Source organism: Periplaneta americana, chromosome 16 (assembly GCF_040183065.1).
Source record: "Periplaneta americana isolate PAMFEO1 chromosome 16, P.americana_PAMFEO1_priV1, whole genome shotgun sequence".
Lineage (NCBI taxonomy): Eukaryota > Metazoa > Arthropoda > Insecta > Blattodea > Blattidae > Periplaneta > Periplaneta americana.
The window spans coordinates 58677474-58690979 of record NC_091132.1 but is presented as its reverse complement, the minus strand read 5'-3'; the positions used below and the strand labels follow the sequence as shown (position 1 = coordinate 58690979).

At 36.6% G+C, this 13506-nt stretch overlaps 1 protein-coding gene across 3 annotated transcripts in view; it reads right to left on the bottom strand.

Moving 5' to 3' along the window:
* LOC138716340 (long-chain-fatty-acid--CoA ligase 5) overlaps positions 1–13506 on the bottom strand; it is a 245667-nt gene that overhangs the window by 124679 nt on the left and 107482 nt on the right. For all 3 annotated transcript variants that reach the window (XM_069849314.1, XM_069849313.1, XM_069849312.1), the window contains exon 2: positions 930–1084. In XM_069849314.1, the coding sequence (XP_069705415.1) occupies positions 930–1084 (155 nt within the window). The remainder of the gene's footprint in view (positions 1–929; positions 1085–13506) is intronic.

Here is a 13506-nt window from a genome sequence, read left to right as displayed (position 1 = left end):
ACTCTAGACACCCAGGGAATTCCTCTTCTTCAAGAAAAATTCACCGAGATCGAACCCGGGACCTCCTGATCTGGAAGCCAGCATGCTGACCAACAGACCACGGAGGCAGTCAACTAAAATCATGCGACTCTAAAATACAAAGTAACTTCTCAAGAGAAGAACAAAAGGACATCTTTATGACGGAGTATATTGATCTTGCGGAAGGTGATTAACCACACTCCCTAAAAGCAAATGATCTGGGAGGAGAAAAAAATGTGTTTAATATTACGAACCTCAAAAGTGAAAATGTTCTTTGCATACTCTATACACTGGCTTGGCAAGAAAGAAACAAAGCATCGTTTTAGCACACGATTGTGTAAGTGCTGTCTCGCTGTTACTGCTAGAGGTGAGGACGTAGGCTAATACCCGTCATTTAACTCCTTGTATACCAATTAACAAGCAATATTTTATACGCTGGCGACAATTAAACTCCATCGCATAGATTCATTTTGATTACATGTCACATAGCAATAATGTCATCATCCCTCAGAATAAGCGAGCATTTTCTCTATTAATTGTATGGGAAGCATTCATCGATTTCTCTGCCACTTTAAATTTTCTGAAATGTCTTGACAATTAAGTACATGATATTTACAAAATAAAACCTCTATTCAAAGTGAAATATTAATGATTAATGATTATACTTGAGTCTGCACAATTGAATCCAACATTTATACGAGTACAAACCCCAACAATTACATAATTTTCACATCACGGACAAAATAAGTATAGGGGATGTAATTATAATTATTTCATGAACCACTTATTTGATGTCATATTGAATATTACGTCTAATGTTAACACGCAAGTATTTTCTCTGGCAACGAACATTATTTTAAGAATGCTTAAATAAATGAATCAGTCAGATATTACAATTTGTATGAACTCACCGGTAAGAGTCTGCTCTGACAATGGAGTTCTACCAGGGGCTTCTGTGGGGTGGGACGGCTTGCCAAGTAGAAGGCCGACGCCGCGGCAACTCCTGTGAGGGCTAAGGCTCCTGCGGGACCTCCTATGTAATCCAGATATTGGTCCATTTCTTCAACTGAAACAAAGTAATTATAATGTTAAAACTATTTTCAAAATATCAATAAAAATATAAATTATATTGAAACCAAGATTTTCTTCTACTGGGTGTTCATTTCAAAGTGTGTCATGACGTCACTGTTGTGAATCAGCGATTTGAAGCGAGTTTCAGATTTTATGTCAGAGAAGTTGCCTATTAATCAAGGCGTTCAATCTGAACTTGAGAACGTGTACGATATAACTTGAACGTCGTAGCAACAGATGCAACAGATGGCGGCCTGTACGGTCTGTGTGCTACCATAACCTCTTTCGAACTGTGTTTTGCGCGGGCAAGTCGTACCCAGGGTATTTGTTATCATCGGTTGCGTACGGCAACATTTCACAACACAAATCAAATGCTCCGTGTCCATGTTGACCGTCGAAGTTAATGTCAACAAATACTGTACGTAAGTAATTGTCTTAACCCTCTCCCCAAATCCCGACAATAAGAAAAAAACTCACCTCAGTACGTGTTTCCAAACAGTTCACATTCCTGCCACTACCGGCGTTACGTATCGGTAAGTACTCATCTGAATGAACGCCGTACTTGCCAGGCAACTTCTCTGGCACATAGGTAATACGCCTCTGCGGAAGTGTAGGAAGAGATTGAATTCTCTAGGCTCATCGGCTAGCCACATGACGACATACAGCGAGCCATGACACACTATGAACTGAACACGCAGTAGTACTAAGCTATGCTTTCCCAATTTTTTTAAGTTAGTGAATTCCCATACAAGTACAATATTAAAATACCACTACCACAATCATAAACACATTTATTGTATACTTTGTTAAATTAAATACAAGAAGCAGTGAATACGTTGTAAAGATAGATTTCGATATTTCCATGCAAAGATTGTTTTTGGCATTCCAGATAACGAAACAGTAGATCTGGAATGGCCTTCGTTTGCCTGAGTGAAGCTCTTTTCGTTGATATATCGCAATACTTATGTTGCTATTTAAAAATGATATACCTAGAAGAATTCAACTGCAAGGTCTCAGATAGTATAGCTTTCACAATGAATGAGTGAATAAATAAATAAATAAATTGGAAAGATAGATTAGAGACAGACATATAGTTAATTTGGAGAACTTTTAAGAAAAAATAAATATATACAGAATTAATATCTTATTAACAATAACATATTATTATACAATGCAATATGATTACCATTTAAAAACGTATTAAAAATACACAGAGAATTATTGCATTAATATGTACACAATACTGTGAAATGTGTAGAATTCGTCTACAGAATAGAAAGTGTGACATATTAAGTATTTTTAGTTTTATTTTTAGCAGGGTTTTGGTTATGATTTTTAATGCCCTCAGGAAGACTAATGAAAGTTGTTATTGCCATGTAACATACTCCCTTTGAATACGAGTAATATGATAAATTTGATGACAGTGTATGAAAATTATTTTTCGGCGAGTATTTATACTAGGCCTATGTACGGCTGAATTAGTGAAACATTTTCTTTGTTACATAAGAGAACGTTTACTAAAGAATATCGTGTCCTGATATGTTAAAGTTAGAATTTCTAATTAAAAAAATAGTGTACACGATTTTCTAGGCCTTCCTTCAACTACTCGTACTATTCAAATTGTTCTTTCTTGTAGTAAGAATATATTTTTACTATCTGAAATTGTATTGTATTGTATCCATGGTATTCGTACATCGCTTCACAGCTAGAATATGGAAAATGTCAAACAAAAAAAATCTTAATACAAAGTACTATAAAGTCTTAATTATAGCTACAGTCTAGTTGAAATAAATATAGAAGAGTTTTACAATTTAGTCTACTAATACAACACAAAGTTTAGTATCAATACTTAATACAAGATAGAAATATTCATGAAGTGTTGTTGAATGTCATGAATTCACCTACAGAATAGAAGGTATGAGAAATTAAGTACTTCTTTACTTTGGGCCTAAATAATCTTATGTTTTGAGTTTGATTTTTTATATCCATAGGGAGGCTATTAAAAATGTTTACTGCCATAGAACACACTTGTTTTTTATAGCATGATAGACTTGCCGATGGAGTATGAAAGTAATTTTTTGACGCGTATTTATGCTATGAATTGTTGAGTTAGTTACAAAGTTTTCACCATTACATACGAGTAAGTTTACTAATGAAAAAATATACTGACATGCCATGGACATTATTTGTAGTTTTTTGAAAATGGTCCTACACGATTCTCTAGATTTGGCACCCACTATTATTCTAATTACCCTTTTTTGTAATAGGAATATACTGTTACTATCTGTGGAATTTCCCCAGAATATTACTCCAAAACTCACTACTGAGTTTAAGCCTAGATCATATATGTAACAGATAACTCATCGCTATGTTAAAATCGGCAGCACTTCGAAGAGAACCGCCAGGATCGCCACCCGTCCGCCGTAAACGAACACGAGATGGCAGTACAGTCGCTAATGCAATTCAAATGGGAATTATGACGTGACTCCTTATGTAACAACTAGATGGCAGCGTAGTAAACCTGACAAAAGTTGTTAACGTCAAAGCCTATAAGGCCGACCTATCTGTTACATATATGATCCAGGTTTTAAGTATGCAAAGTATATTGTTTTTAAGGTAGTGATATTTACTATCTCTTGCATAGATCTAATAGCAAAACATGCTGAATTTAGTTTGGGGATAATTTCTTTAATATGATTTTTCCAATTAACACATCATCGATTTGTAAGCCAAGAAATTTGGTTGTTGTTTCTATTATGGACCTATTGTTAATTATTGCGCTTGAATTTAGGCAGGATTTAAATTGGATTATGTTAGTTTCGTTATAATTTAATACAAATAAAATAATTCTAAAACGCTACATCAGCAAAACATGTTTTAAACCTCCGCAGGAGATCACTTACCGTGGAGTTATTTTTGGGAAAGTTCAATAGGATAGACTGAAACACGATTCATTTATTGTTTGGTTTTTCTCCTCCCCACTCGCATGTGTGTCACGAACTCCACCCTATTATTATACATGACTTTTCGACACGCGCCGCTATTGAGTTTTAGTATAAACTTCCCGTTCTTGAATTTAAGCAACCTTATTATAGATTGCGGGTAAGAAAGTATATTTAAAAATGTTTACAAGCTATCTTTAAGGCTTGGCTATTCACTTGCATCTAATGTGAGAGAGAACGAAACGCAGAAAAATCCTCTGTTGCTGAAAGTGAAAATAAAGATGTCTCATAATAAGAAAATAATTCTCACTGGAATGTAATAAAGAGTGTACTCTACCAGAAGCATCAAATACAGTGTTACTATAAATGATCTTTCCGATTACAAACTTGAATAACTATCGTTAGGAGACACTTAGAAACATGATGAAAAATTAGAGAAGGGAAAAAGATTATGGATAAAAAAACTCAAATCTAAATACATCTTTTTTTTTTTTAAGTTCAAGGTTCTAATCCTGTAACCCTACCTCCTTCCCTTGCGTACGCCCCTGGTACAGTCACATTAAACTGCTACCATCTGATCGCCTACCAGTCCTATCACGCCAAACACACATACATATATATATATATATATATATATATATATATATATATATATATATATAATTTGAACTGGTAATGGAAATTACGGGGAAACGGCTGAACGGATTTTAATAAATGGCCCCTCATTTTGAAGCTTGGAATCCAAAATTTTTCGGAAAAATAGTAGTGAAATTTCAATTTTCCTACATAATTTTCCTATTTTACAAAATTCATCTGTCGTCAGTTTTGAGAACTAGCTAATTGCATTCAGGAGAAGCGAAGCGAGCATCAAGTCGGCCGTGTTGCATTTCAGACTAAAACAAACACACACTACAGTAAACAATATTACACGAAGGCCATGATCTGCAAGAATGCTGACATATTTAGAGCTCAAATTAAATTTGTTATTAAAAACTTAACTTACTAAAAATAATTTACAGGTTCGATTCTGCGGTAAGTAATTTTCTGGGTACAGCTGTGTATTGGATATTAAAAACTACAAAACTTGAGGTGGTTTGATGACATTATTACTATTAGAAATGAAATATTATTGTAGTTAATGCCGTGATGTGACTATTTTTCATTAATTATACATATTAATGATACGAAAGTGAAACGTTTTGGGGTTATATAAGTAGATTTTGATTTCTATATTTTACTAAGTGGCGGCTATATAGTATATATAGTATATGTTACAGAAAGCTATAAAACTTACGTAAGATAATAATATTATTAAAAATCAAATATTTTTATAGTTATTAATCAAGTGGGGTTGGGTATTTTTCATATATTTAATGGCGATGTGGTGTAGATATTTATATGCGTGATTCTCATCAGTATTGGCTCGAGAGAGAGAGAGAGAGAGAGAGAGAGAGAGAAGAGAGAGTATCTTTCATTATTATGGAAGCAAATAACTTTCAGAATGTCTGGTATTCTTCATTGAAAATAAATCTGAAAAATGTTTATTTGAACGTCTAATGAACTTAGTTTGCAGCATTTGCTGCACAAGCCACTAGTTTTATAATAAATCTGTTGGAAGACGAGATGTTGGACGACCGGTGAAAAGATGGAGGGAGCAATTCTAAAGAAAGTCTTTGGTTCGGAACCCAACTCTTGGAATAGAAGTAGAAGTAGAAGAAGACGAAGAAGAAGAAGAAGAAGAGGAAGAAGAAGGAATTGCAAGATAATAATCATTCGAATTAAGTAAACATTTATATTACTTTGGTGGCTTTCATAATGTGCCCATCAACAAAGACATTCTTTTTTAGAGCTATAGTTTAAGCAAACGCTCATAAAGATATTTTTTAATTCGCTTGTAACGATACTACGTGTCCGGTCCAGTTAAGGTCATAGAATCATCCGTGATCCAGCACTGCACGCTGTCAACATTTTGGTCAGCGATAACGGTGTTTTTTAATAAAGTCGTAAATCCTGTCACGACCCTTCCTACCTTCCCCTGGGGCGATAGTTCTCACAATACGAAGCACAAAGCATGCCTCTGATGTACCGCAATAATACACACAAAAAATAAATTACGCTTTGAAACACAATTACAAGGAAAATACCATTCTCGCGGCATCTTGTAACTTCTGAACCAATTTTAACAAAATTTGAAGACTTATATTGATCTTCAGATAAGCTTAGAAGTTTTATTTCTTAATAAAAATACTGTATTAGATAACATAAATTACCGCGCGAGTTGGCTCATGCGTAACCGCATTCGGGAGGTCCGAAGTTCAAATACCCGGACCGACCAACCTGTCTGTGGTTTTCCCATGGTTTTCCCTAGTTACTTAGGGTTGGAATTTTCATTGCCACGGTCCATTTCCCTTAGTCTTCCCTGTAGAAAAGAATTTTAGATTTCTTATCATATCATTCATCTTCATCATCTAATTCCATAGGCATATTCAGGTCATGACGCATGTCTTTGTCGTCTCCGAAATCGTCTCTAGGTTCCAAACCTTCCGCAATATCTCTGCCAGGATTCATTCCTTAAGAGCACTCCCAAGGGCGCTTCGACACCTTGGAATGGATCCTGTGCTGCTCGGTCACCTTGGTGTTAAGAATTTAGGGAGGGGTGTAGGGGGCCCATTGGGTGAGCGGGTGAGAGGATCTCATGCGGTCGGTAGGCTGGTACACCTCTCCTCATTCATCCCATAAATCGCGGTGCACATAAGCCTCAGTCTGGCCGACGTTCTGAAGGGTCGTCCCTAACCCTCGCCTAGCCACCGTTCTCTAATCTCTAACATAAGTTGCAGATTTAGATCTCATTCGACATTTCACAACACTTACACTTTTGACCTGGAGGACTTTAACTCTTCCTATTTTAAAAATGTGACAGCCATTTAAATTTATTTAATCGCTGAAATGAACGAATTACGAACGTGTTTAGAAGTAATTCTCTAGATAATGCATTCATTACATTCAAATTATTTAGTCGCCTAGAAACGATGCATAAGTAAATGATAATTGCGAAAACGATTGTAGATCAAGATGTACACATAGGTTAAGTCATAGATTTGACCCTTCATAGACGCGACGGTCATTTGGTTAGAGTGTGGCACGATAGCCCATGAAGGGCCAAGGCCGACCAGCAGAGGTGAAGCAGTGCAGTGTGATCAGTACGATGACCCCCTCAGCCTTTATAGCTTATTTTTGAGACCGGATTTCGTCCTCCGCTCTGGAGTAACGGTTAGCGTGCCTGACCGTGAAACAACCAGGCCTGGGTTCAAATCCTACTGGGACAGGTTACCTGTTTTCGAGGTTTCCCCCTCAACCCATTAAGAGCAAATACTGGGTAACTTTCGGCGATGGACCCTGGACTCATCTCGCTAGCATTATCATCTTCATCTTACTCAGACGCTAGATAACCATAGCATAGCAGTTGACAAAAGCCATAAAGTAACCAATTAAAAAGCCGGATTTCGCTACCTATTGTAGCTCTCCAAATTAAGTCCACCGTTGTGGCTGAGGGGTTAGCGAGTCTAACTCCGAACCCAGCGGTCCCAGGTTCGATTCCCGGTCAAGACTAGTTGCCTGGATGAGGTTTTTCGGGGGTTTTCCCCCCTCACTCCTATGGATGAATATCAGGTAACTTTATCAGGCGATTGGAACCCCACTCATCTTCGCCACTTCCTTTCCTCCCCCATCATTCTGGTTTTTCAGATCACTCTACCGGCAGCCTCCCGAAGCTGCTGAATCTCTCGACCGGTCTCACCGAGCTGGATGACTTCTGCAATGGCACCCGAGGCGGACCTACTCGGGGGAGGAGTTTTGCCTCGGACCGACAGGGGGGCCTTGGGGGAATTTGCCGAAGCAGGAATGGTATATGGATTCTGTCGGCTGTAGGGACCGGTCGTTAAGGGAGTCATGTGGTTAGGGCGGTGCGTGTAGGGGATCTGTGTAGCATGCAACTCATTCCATATCAAGGGTTGGCGCAATAGATCTCAATAGGTCGCAGTGCTGGGCCATCCGTGCCCCCCAAAGTTAAATTCCATTCAATTCTCAAAATTAATCACGATTCTGGGTGGGCACCGGTCCCATACATTGGAAGACATTTTATGAGAAAATTTATTTCCCTATGAGGACCCGAACCAGCGTGCATTCCGTAACGCGAGTCGTAGGCATGATGCTACTGTGAGAGTTTTAGGTGGAAGATCGATATTATATCGACACAAAAAAACTAAATAGGACTACCCACAAAAATCCAGTACCCAAGCACTTATTTACCGAAAAATGTTCAATGTCACTCTTAATGCAACGAAGTAACACGAATGTAAAATTGAATTTGTTTTTAAGTTAGAAGTCAGCTATGTGATATGTGGCGCAATTCAGTCTACATCTATCTCTCAAGTGGTAAGAACACTGAACAACCTTGATAATACAGAGTAATATAATTTCATATTCTCTAGTTGGCTGCTGTCGATGTAATTTCATTAGACAATAATGTGTCCATTCTCCGATCTGCTTGAAAATATTAGGTAATATAAAATAACTGTCCAAAAATAAATCCATTGGTATTTCTAGTGGAAAAACCCAACTTGGGACCTGTACAACAAGTTTAACCTATGTGACAAGAATCTTCTTAAATAGCAAGGCAATGACACGCTGTTTTACTCAGTCATCCTCTTAATGTTATCGGCGATCTTCATCCGATTTGTTGGGTGAGTGGGTTAGGAGCACATCGTGTAAAGCAGCCGCAGATGCAGCTGCCAAGTTGGAACAATGAAGCCAATTGGCCACAATCTCTGCTCGTACGCGCACACCTTACGCTAGGTCACGCGCCAGATCCTGTGATCGTTCATCTCGTGATCTTTTCGTCTTATGATCAAGCTGGATATTTATCCACAAACTAAACTCACGAAGTATATTATTGAAAACGTGGTTATGAGAATGCATTCAAATCAAAGCATACCTTCCGCTAACGAAAAGCAAATATATTAACGATTTTTATTTGAAATCAGATTTGAAATATAGCATACTTAATATTTAAATGGTGAAGAATCGGTGTTTGAATCCGATGTGGCTTGGTGGATAATGCGCCAGCACGTAAAGCTGGAAACCCGTGTTCGAGTCCCGGTGTCGGAGAGAAATTTTCTCCGTTCTATCGATTCTTCACTATATAGAAACTCAGAATTACTGCACTGAAACTCCATATGTACTTATGTACATCATAGTAATTTAATATTCAAATGTTTGTTTTATAAAGAAACTCGTCTTGAGAATTTATTTCAAAATAACGTCAAATAATTCAGGCAACTTCCAGTTTACATTAGCTAACTTCATATTCGCATTTTTTTAATATGTTGAGGTTCGCTTTGATAGAAGTCATTTATCTTTAATAGCAAAACATTATACATCGTTTGTGTTCGTTCGATTACTTATGTAGACATTTATTTACTTTTTAAACAGTTACTCGTTCCCTTTTGTAGCTCAAACTGTTGTGAAACCAGCTAAAAATCCTACGTTCTCGGGTTCGATTTTCATGAAAGAAGCAGATACCGGTGTCTACCGTATTTCCCTTTCATAGGGATCTGGTATGACCATTGCCTTCTGTGTCCTAAGTAACGGAATTTTTCCATTTTGAATATATGACTAGATGTTCCAATGCTTGAGAATGTTTAGTGATGAATCAAAATCACCGTAACAGGGGCTCAAAGATCCTGTCCTTGAAGCAGATGATCGCGCAAAAATCGCTATTCATCTATTGTTTAGTCAACTCTCCGAAGACAGGTTTGAACCTCATAAGTGACACCAATAAAGCATCACACACGAGACAACTAACCCAGGAGATAATGGAGTAGGATGGCCAGTTCCTTTCCCCCCTCTATTGCATATATCGCTGACTAGTAACATATTACACTAATCAGAATTCATATATATATATATATATATATATATACAAACAATTTATTGTTCTTCCTCTGATACATTTCGTCAAGCGAGTTTTACTGCCTGAGTATAGATGTACATATCAGCCAGAACTCAGTCAGAGAATATAACAAATGCTTGTATCGAGATTAACAATAATATATTACTCTATATGTATAATAAATACTTCTATCAAGATTGATAATAATATAGAAATACCTAAGTTTTAAACAAAAATATCCTGGAATGACTTTTTTTTATTTTTTTACTTATTGAGCATAACTCATACGTAGGGGCTATACAAGAACACATACATACGTTGTACAATGTCATTTCAAAACTCACGAAACTACAGTCTGTGGAAACCAAACAGTATCTCAAGAATTTATTAAAGAAAGAAAGCAAAATAAGAACAAATAGTAAGATAACAAAGTTTTGGGCAGGAAGAAGAAAAAGTTTGAAACAATGAAATAAATCAATTGAGAATTAAAATAAATATCTTCCCAAAAACGTATTTTTAAACAATTCATAAAACATCGGCAATTTGGTAAAATTCTATATTATAAAGGAAGTTGGTTAAAAGTTGTTATTAAAAATGCTTAGATTTTGCATTAATTGATAAGGAAAGCTCTAGAAGGACTGAGAGAACGACAATAATATTCAATTAAATTTCAAATGTTTAATAATTTTTTGTCAGTCTAGGGAAGGAGGAAGTTAAAAAGAAGAATAAAGAAAAAAATACAGACAGCAAATATATAATTATCTTTGTGTAGTTTTGAATGAGATTCAACGGAAACGTGGGGGGGGGGAGGAACTGAAAGGAAATGGCTTAATGCAGTGGTCGCCGCATATTATACCTTCAGCCGTTCTACAACGATCGCAGCAAACCTACCTAGCTCATTCACTTCGTATGCCAAAATGGGGGAAAAATGTTAAAGTTTCATTTTAGTACCTCACGATATGTTGCGTCCAACTATTAATAGACGTCAACCAACCCTGCCGGTACAGGTGAACTAGAGGATGGGAATTAAGAAATGGCATTCTACAAGTAAGAAAGGTAGGCCTACTATATTTGCCGATCGCTGACTTAACGAATAAAATTCCCTAGTACAACTCGGTTTTACCTTCCAGGATGATACGTCCACAGCAGTAAATCCATCAGACAATTTGTCCACTATCTCATGTCCACAGCTATTTTGTCCAAGGAAATTAGTCCAGCAAACATTTCGTCCACCAAAAAATTTGTCCATTAATATTTCGGTCAAGAATTGTTGTGTCCATAATTGTTTTCCCAAATTTTTCTTTGTCCAGTAGTTTCTGTGCCAACTAAATATTTTGTCCTCGAATATTTTGTTCATTTTTGGGTAACAAGTACTTCCAATATGCAATTTAAAAAGAAGGGTTGCTATGGAAATGTATTTAATTATTTTGTAGCATAATAATATTCATTTCTATAGAAATATGTACAGTAGTTCATTGGTTCAGTATTAAATTTTGAAGTAAGCGAAAACATTTAAAATTGCTTATATAACAACCGTAAGAGGGCGGGACATGCTAGTCCACAAGAATTATACTTACCACTTTTATTCACCTTATTATTATTAATATTATTATTATTATTGTTATTATTATTACTACTATCGTAGTAATATTATATTAGTTTTAAACCATTTATTCAAGTGGACAATCAGGAATATTGGACCAGTGTACTGGACGAGACAATAAAATTGACAACTTAATAAAGAGAACAAATATAAATGTAGGACATAATAAAATTTGGACCAAACTTTCATAGGACAAAAGAGCACAATGGATATTTAAACTGTGGACGAAATAATAGTGGACATAAAACACCAGAGGACGAAAAAATATAGTGGACAGAATATCGAAGGGACGTACGAAACAATGGACGAAATATCCGTGGACAGCGTCAGGGAACCCTGTTTTGGAAGGCTGATCAAAATGAATAGGAGTCTCATTCAGGAAAGCCAGAAATTGAATTGCCTCCAAAATTCGATATGCCTGAATAAGAGTCGCACCATCATCTTCTGTAAGCTCATAGTTTTCCTGAAATTAGCAGCATACTTAAGAATAAGCGCTTGATACGATAAGAATTTCAAAACTACACTTAGTTTCCTACAGTGCAAGTCCTAAATTTGCTCATACCTCTCTAGCAGATATGCGGTTCCACTCGCTGACTATCTCAATGAGTATAATGGAACAATTCAGTTTCTTGGCTTCTTCCTTCTCTGTGGCATGAGCCACAGATTCGCAAGAACCGGACCAAACCGGTTCGCTCACCTTAGTTCAGAAAGTTCGTTTCGGACAGACACGTTCTGATACAATGCGCCATCGCACGGTGTTGGTACTTCACAGTAGCAGTCGAATCGAGGAAGTGCGCCCGAAGAAAAAACAGTCTCCAGCACTGCTTATGCTACACGCTGTTTCCTGCGTATATATTATAACCTAGAGAACCGGTTCCTTCTCCTTGATTGCAATCCATACTTACGTCCGAGTGCAATTATAACGTCTGTAATTATTTCAGTAGCGTGTTATTAAAAGAAAAAAATAATCAGTCATAGGATCGCACGTATTTGCGCACGAGGCGACCTGGACCACGGTCAAGGGCGGTAAGTTTGGGGAGTGGACAGCTATTTTGCGTATTATTTTTCAGATTCGTGTAATAGTGTTAGTCACTGTCAACAAACTATAAAGAGAGAGGTAGGACAAAGATTGTAAATTTTTATGAAGTTACTAATGATGAAGTAATTTTATAGAATAAATTTTACATTATTGCTGAATGTATAAACTAGTTTATATTTCGTGATTGTGACTATTATTCACATCGCTGATTATTTCTACTAACACTTCATATTTTATTTCGTTACTGATAGTAACTGATTTTGTCCAATATTCTTTTGAGAAGATTAACTCCGTACGTAGATGAAATTATTGGGGATCATCAGTGCGGTTTTCGGCGTAATAGATCGACTATTGATCAGATTTTTTGTATTCGACAGATAATGGAGAAAAAATGGGAGCATAAGGGTACAGTACATCAGTTATTCACAGATTTCAAAAAGGCATATGACTCGGTTAAGAGGGAAGTATTATATGATATTCTTATTGAATTTAGTATTCTCAAGAAACTAGTTCGATTAATTAAAATGTGTCTCATTGAAACATACAGCAGAGTCCGTATAGGTCAGTTTCTATCTGATGCTTTTCCAATTCACTGCGGGCTAAAGCAGGGAGATGCACTATCACCTTTACTTTTTAACTTCGCTTTAGAATATGCCATTAGGAAAGTTCAGGATAACAGAGAGGGTTTGGAATTGAACGGGTTACATCAGCTTCTTGTCTATGCGGATGACGTGAATATGTTAGGAGAAAATACACAAACGATTATGGAAAACACGGAAATTTTACTTGAAGCAAGTAAAGCGATCGGTTTGGAAGTAAATCCCGAAAAGACAAAGTATATGATTATGTCTCGTGACCAGAATATTGTACGAAATGGAAATAT